Here is a 7095-nt window from a genome sequence, read left to right on the forward strand (position 1 = left end):
TCAAGACATGTTCATTAAACTTACTCAACTAAAACAAGATCAACAACCACTTGAGTCTTACATTAGGGATTTCGAACAACTCACTTTGGAATGTGAAATCAATGAGAAACCGGAACAAAAAATTGCTAGATTTGTTGAAGGGTTGGATGATAAAATTGCTAGTAGGGTCCGAATGCAACCATTGTGGTCTTTCAATGAAGCCGTGAACTTGGCTTTAAGGGTGGAAAAATGGGGCAAGGGGAAACCGTCCACTTCAAAATTGCCGACCAAAACAACCACCAAGACTACCTATGCCGAGACCAAACCCAAAGAAATCCACACCCCAACCGTGACCCCCACACTTGACAAAGGAAAAGGCATTGAATCCTCACAAATAAAGACCTTACCCCTCAAGAAATGTTTCAAATGTCAAGGTTATGGTCACTTTGCCAAAGAATGTCCAACTCAAAGAGCCCTTAGTAGCTTTGAAGTGGTTCATTGGGGAGAGGATGAGATTCTTGTGTGTGATGAGGATGAGGAAACCGAGGAAACTAAGGATGAGGAGGTAGTATTGCCGGATTCCGGGATGAGTCTAGTCACTTGGAGAGTGTTGAGTGCTCAACCATTGGAAATGGATCAAAGACAACAACTTTTTAGGTCTAGATGTACCATTGGAGGGAAAGTTTACAACCTAATCATTGATGGAGGTAGTTGTACTAATGTGGCCTCTAATGTCCTTGTTGAGAAGCTTTCCTTAACCACCCAAAACCATCCATGTCCTTACAAATTGAGGTGGCTTGACAAGGGAGCCGAATTGAAGGTTGACAAACAATGCCTAGTGTCCTTTTCCATTGGCAAAAATTATGTTGATAAGGTTCTTTGTGATGTCCTACCTATGGATGCTTGCCATCTCCTACTTGGTAGACCTTGGGAGTTTGATAAGAGTGCGGTGCATCATGGCAAGGATAACACTTATTCCTTTGAGTTTGACAAGAAGAAGATCACTCTAGCACCTCTTCCACCATCCTCCATGCTTGAACCTTGCAAAGAAGTGATGCTAATCAAGGAGGCCGAAATGGTCCCCGAAAGAAGTAATGAGAAAGGTGTTCATGATCACTTTGCCGAGGGTGTATCCAAGGAACAAGATGAAACGGTCCCTAGCATGGTTCAAAATTCGAACAAGTTCTTTCAAGGTGATCCACCTAATGTCGAGCATGTGTCCAAGGAGCAAGATGAGCCGTTCACTAAAATGGTTCGAACAAGGGTCGAGGTCCATGAAAATGTTCCTCCTATTGCTAATCCAAGAATGAAGGCCGAGGTCCCTAAAAATCCTTGGGTCGACTATGGTGTCCATAAGTTCAAAGACAAACTAGGGGAGTGTTCGAATGGGAAAAAGGAATCCAAGTGGAGTAATACCAATGATCAAGTTCAAAGTGAGCTCTTTATCAAGATTAGAGCCGAGAGTACCATTGATGAGGTACAAGTTCATCATCCCGTCTCTCCCACCACTAGTCCAAATGGGAATGAAAGCAAGGACAAGTCAAGTACCTACTTGAGAGATCAAGGAGAAAGGGTCAAGAAATGGGTTCAAGAAGGGATCCTCAACAATGTCCAAACCGTGAGAGTCCAAGATAGTGTGCATTGTGACTATTCCGTACACCCTATTGCAAGTTTAGTTGAAGATGAGCACAAGGCCAATGACATGGGCGGTGGGATTAAGACCATCAAGGAGAGTGTTCACTCAAGTAAGCAAGGGAATGGTGTAAAAAAACGGGTTGAACAAGGGCTCATTCGTCATGTTCAATTCATGCCCAACAAGGAAAAGTCCAAGGATTCCAAGCAAGGGACGAAATTCAGAATTGGGGATCAAGTTTGGGTCCGTTGGTGCAAGTTAGGAACCCTTACAAAAGGGGATAAGCTCATGTCAAGAGAAGGAGGTCCGTTCAAGGTCACTAGTCAAGTCGGGTATGATGAGTATAAGGTCGATTTGTTGGGAACCCATGCCACATTCCATGCTAGTGATTTAAGTCTTTGTGAAGAAGAGCCTAGTGATGAAAATGCCGAGGATTTGAGGACAAATCCTTTTCAAGAGAAGGAGTTTGAAGCAAAACAAATCACATTGGGCATGTTTGTACCCGGTTTTGGTCCCTTGACCGAAATAGGGTCCAAGTAAGAAATCCACCTAAGAAATAATGAGCTTTTTCGGCCTAGAAGTCACCTATGAAGAGTCAAGAGCATTTTTGTCTAAGGGTTGGTGTCTTGGGAAGGTGGTTGTCATAGAGCAAAGCTAAGGAACAAACCGAGTGGTCCCTTTACACGGTTTGCAACACCAAAGGACATGGGTCGCTTTCAAGTTTCCCTTTTCATCCAAGACAACCTCTTAAGCCTCTATTACATGCTTTAGCTCTTATATCCTTAAATGGCCGGACCTTTTGAAGCTACCAAGGAGTCCTAATTATCATTGTCCTCATTAGTTTACTTTCTTGTTTTTCCTTTAGGATTTTTAACTTGTGTAAGAACTTGTGTAAGGCTTAGGGCCACCTTTTGTAACCGGTTTCCTAGGGGTCTTTTGGACCGTTAGATTACTAGGTTAGATGGATGGACAGGATTGTTTTGCTTAGCCTATAAAAGCAAGACATTCCTTGTTGTAAAAACCAGATTTTGGATGAATGAAAAAAACACAAGTTAGAAACATTGATTTCTACTAAACCTCTTTTGCTTAGTGCTTAGAGTCGGGTATTTTTCTTTGCTGTGTGCTTGAAAATTATCCTTTTAGTCTTAACCTAGTGGCTGTGTGCTTGGGTTAATTCATATCCCAATCGCATCCTTTACTCTATTCGATTGTAGAGTTCTGGAAACATGATTTTAAACAGTTCTGTCGACTGTTCGATTGCAGTCTTCACAGTTTCTGTTGAGTTTTTATTCGTTTTTATCACGATTAAACAGTCCCTTTTACTGTCCAAATCGTGTCAGTTTCGATCAAAATTCGAGTCTTGAAGGTTTTACTTCATCTACCAGACATCTTTCTATAAGGAGGGGGTTCTGGCTGAGTGTGGGGTGTGACTTCCCATTGCTTAGGGCCTGGAACAGGATTTATTGAATGTTCATATGCCTTTTTATACATCTCCTTTGAGTATGCAACATCAACAAAAGAGTGCAGCGTCAATCTCTTCTTCGGTATACATAAACATGCATGTGAACAAGGTACCCCAGTTAGGTCCCACTTAAAGCAAGTGCAAGTCTTCTTCTCTAACTCAACTGTGAATCTATCATCTCCATCAACAACCTCAAATTTTGTAGGTGATGCTTGCAGATACTCGCAGTTTCTACTTCTCTTAGAAGCTTTGTCGAGTTGCTTCTGAATTGATGGCATAATAATGCCCTTCATCTTCTTAATCCCCTCTTTTTTCTTAAACATCCTTTTCATACTATATCTCCTAAGCCACTCCATCAATGACAATATTGGCTTATCTCTTCATTTCTTAATAACATTGTTGAAGCTCTCACAACAATTGTTCAATAGCATGGCAGACTTGCTTCTAGTACTAAACCTTCATCTTCTTAATCCCCTCTTTTTTCTTAAACATCCTTTTCATACTATATCTCCTAAGCCACTCCATCAATGACAATATTGGCTTATCTCTTCATTTCTTAATAACATTGTTGAAGCTCTCACAACAATTGTTCAATAGCATGGCAGACTTGCTTCTAGTACTAAAAGCATGTCTACACCAATGCCTTGTAGGTATGGATTCTAGATACCTAGCAGCTCCCTCTGACAACTGTCTCATCTTCTCCATTTCTTTTTTAAAATCACTCTGTGAAATGGAGTAACATAATCAGTAAAAACTACAAGAGAACTACAAAATTGAATAATATAATGCAAATATACTGAAATTACCTCAACATATGCTCTTGCTGCACTCTAGAAGCATTGCCTAATTTCCTCCCCTGGATATGCTTGCTTAAAGTTGGTCCATATATGTCTAGCACAAAACCTAATCTCACAGTTGGGTACCTGTAACACCCCAAGTTATTGAGAGTAAGGTTATCCCACATCGGGGAATTGAGGAGGTTGTGATATGTTTATAAGGGATTCCACCCACCACTTAGTAACAAGGCCTTGTGCTTTTGGGCTTAAGTGAGGACAAGTAATGGGCCCAAAGGTACACATCCCATCTTATTGGGGTTGTGTTACGACCGTGGCGGGTCGGGTTGTTATAAATGGTATCAGAGCGACCCTGCGACCGTGTGGTGAGATTGTGGTCGGGAGTACCCGGGTCACACACCTAGCGGGGGAAGATTCTGGGCTTGGTTGCGGTCAAGTTGGAGGCACAACGAGGATGTTGTGTTCTTTAAGTGGGGGAGATTGTAACACCCCAAGTTATTGAGAGTAAGGTTGTCCCACATCGGGGAATTGAGGAGGTTGTGATATGTTTATAAGGGATTCCACCCACCACTTAGTAACAAAGCCTTGTACTTTTGGGCTTAAGTGAGGACAAATAATGGGCCCAAAAGTGCACACCCATCTTATTGGGGTTGTGTTACGAAGGTGGCGGGTCGGGTTGTTATAGTACCACTCTCCTAAAAGCCTCAATAAGGCCCTTCTGTCTATCTGACATAAAAGTCAGATTCCCTATAACCTCTTCAAGGTATTTGGCTAGAAGCTCCAAAAACCAACACCATGAATCTGTGTTTTCAACTTCTACAACTGCCCATGCAACATGAAAGATATTGCCATTGCCATCCTTACCAACAGCAGTCAGGAGCTGATCTGGATAAGGACCCTTAAGATGACAGCCATCCACACCTAAGATAGGCCTAACACCATCCATAAAACCCCTTTTACATGCTTCTAAACACATGTACATCCTTTGGAAAACAGGTAGTGGTCTTTTAATGTTATCTAACTTCACAAATACACAACTGCCATTATTGTACTTCTTAATTGTGAGAGCATAGCGTCAAACACTCTTGTACTCTTCAGCTGCCTCACCATAAATTAGCTTCAAAGCTTTCTCCTTTGCATAGTTGGCCTTATAATAGCCTATCTCAACTCCAAGGTCAGCAAAAACTTTGTTTTGGAATTTTTCAATTTTGGTTGTATCGTCCAACCTCCAGTAGTCCAAGTACTTCTCTGCTAAGTACTCAGAACTACACTTCTTGTTGAAATCATTCCAGCCACAAGAATGATTCAACCTCAAACTCATAATCTGAAATGTGTCCTCGTCCTCAACCACAGTGGCATTTACTTTGTACCTACACTTATTTGGACTGTCACAAGTGCAAGCCCTCAACTTTGCTCTTCCTTTAACCCACTCACAGTTTCACCTATACCTACAATACACATCTACCCTATCCTTACCATTGTGTAGAATGTAGTAGTCATACCCATTTTCAATAGCATGATGTCTCACGGCCTTTCTAAAAATCTGTCTGTTGGGGAATTTCAAACCAAGACTGAGATTAATTTTTTTTTTGAAATCTAATTCTGGGTTAAAGGTAGGATAATTATCATAAAGACTGCCACCAAGTTCTTCTTCATCAGAAAGTATCTGTGCATCCTCCACCTCATTATCACCCTCTGAACCTTCATCATCAATCTCACCCTCAATAGTTGAAAAATTTAAAAATCGCAGATTAGTTTCTGATATATCTTCATCCACATTTTTTGCAGATAGATCATCATCATCAAACTCCTCATCACTAGGCAGAAAATCTGGATCTTCTACTTCATCCTCATCACTACTTTCACCTAGTTCAACGTTTGTTTGAGACTTCACACCCTCACCCTCAGTTTGTTGAGCAACACCCTCATCTACAACTTGTACTTCAACAATTGCAGCACCTTCTGTCACAGCCTCACCCTCATACTCTTCAAGATCTGTCTGATCCACCACCCTCTCTTCAACAAGATCTGCTAAAATCTCATTTATAACATCTAAATTGGCTGCTATTTGTTGTTTTAATGGGCTGGTAGTTTGCTGAAAAGAAGCATTTTTTGTTCTTATATAAGGTAATTTATATGGCCTCACTGGCTTAAATGGTGGGTTTGATGTTTGGGGGAAGAGCTTTCCATTTACTGAAGGTGTAGGTATGAATATTGGTGTGTCAGGCTGGGTAGATAAAGGAGTTATAGTATTGGTTGTACTGCCATCATGGACCACATACAAATTAACAAATTCATTCATATCCTTTGTTGACAATAAACACTCAATATCATGGTCACTATCAATTCTTTTCCTACCTAAAGCAAGACTTAAACCGGGTCTTCTAAACCATATTTGACCAATATCATCAAACTTTAAGGCCCTCTTAACCAGTCCCTCCAAATTGGATAAACAAATTTCATCCATATCAATTTTCAGACACACACCTCCACCAACATACTCCGTCCTATACTTTTTCGTCACAAATTTACCACCATGGAATATACGCAAATTAGCTTTATAATCTGGGTTGTTCTTTTTCCACAAACTTGTCATCTAGCAAATAAGTCAAGTAGGTTATTAGGATTCTTAATTAACAATGTTAACAATCTATATCAAATAAATTAGGGTAAAAAATTAATACAATTAAACAAAACCAAATACCGATTAAGTACTAAAGGGTTAGTCAAATAACAATGTTAACAATCTATATCAAATTAATTAGGGTCAAGAATTATTACGATTAAACAAAACCATCTACTGATTAAGTACTAATTAAAAATTAAACACTAATAACTAGGATTTATAACTAAACCACTCACAAATAAACAATAACAATTAGGGATCACAATTAATAAACATGCTTTGTATAATGGAGAGGCAGAAAAAGACAAAAAAAGGTGAATAATATACCGTTGTTTATGCGTGCGTGTGGCAGGAAGATGATGTTTCCAGAACAAAACAAAAAAAAGTATAGTGATGATGAAAGGGGTGAAGTAATAGTAAAAGGAGAAGGATGGTGGCCTGGTGGGGAAACTAAATGAAGAAAATTAAAGGAAGAGAGAGGAATTAAAGGAGGAGAGAGAGATAATATAAAGAAACTGATTGTAAAAGAAAAAAATGAATATAAGAGAAGCATTCACACGTGAGAAGTAGAGAAAACAAGGTCAATGCGTGAGATTGACCA

At 39.9% G+C, this 7095-nt stretch overlaps 1 protein-coding gene across 1 annotated transcript; it reads right to left on the reverse strand.

Moving 5' to 3' along the window:
* Positions 1 to 2986: 2986 nt before the first annotated feature.
* On the reverse strand, positions 2987 to 3430 carry LOC141641614 (uncharacterized). Its single transcript, XM_074450269.1, has one exon. It carries the CDS (start codon positions 3428 to 3430, stop codon positions 2987 to 2989), a length of 444 nt encoding a protein of 147 aa, XP_074306370.1.
* Between the last annotated feature and the right edge of the window lie 3665 nt (positions 3431 to 7095).

Source organism: Silene latifolia, chromosome 2 (assembly GCF_048544455.1).
Source record: "Silene latifolia isolate original U9 population chromosome 2, ASM4854445v1, whole genome shotgun sequence".
Taxonomy (NCBI): Eukaryota; Viridiplantae; Streptophyta; class Magnoliopsida; order Caryophyllales; family Caryophyllaceae; genus Silene; species Silene latifolia.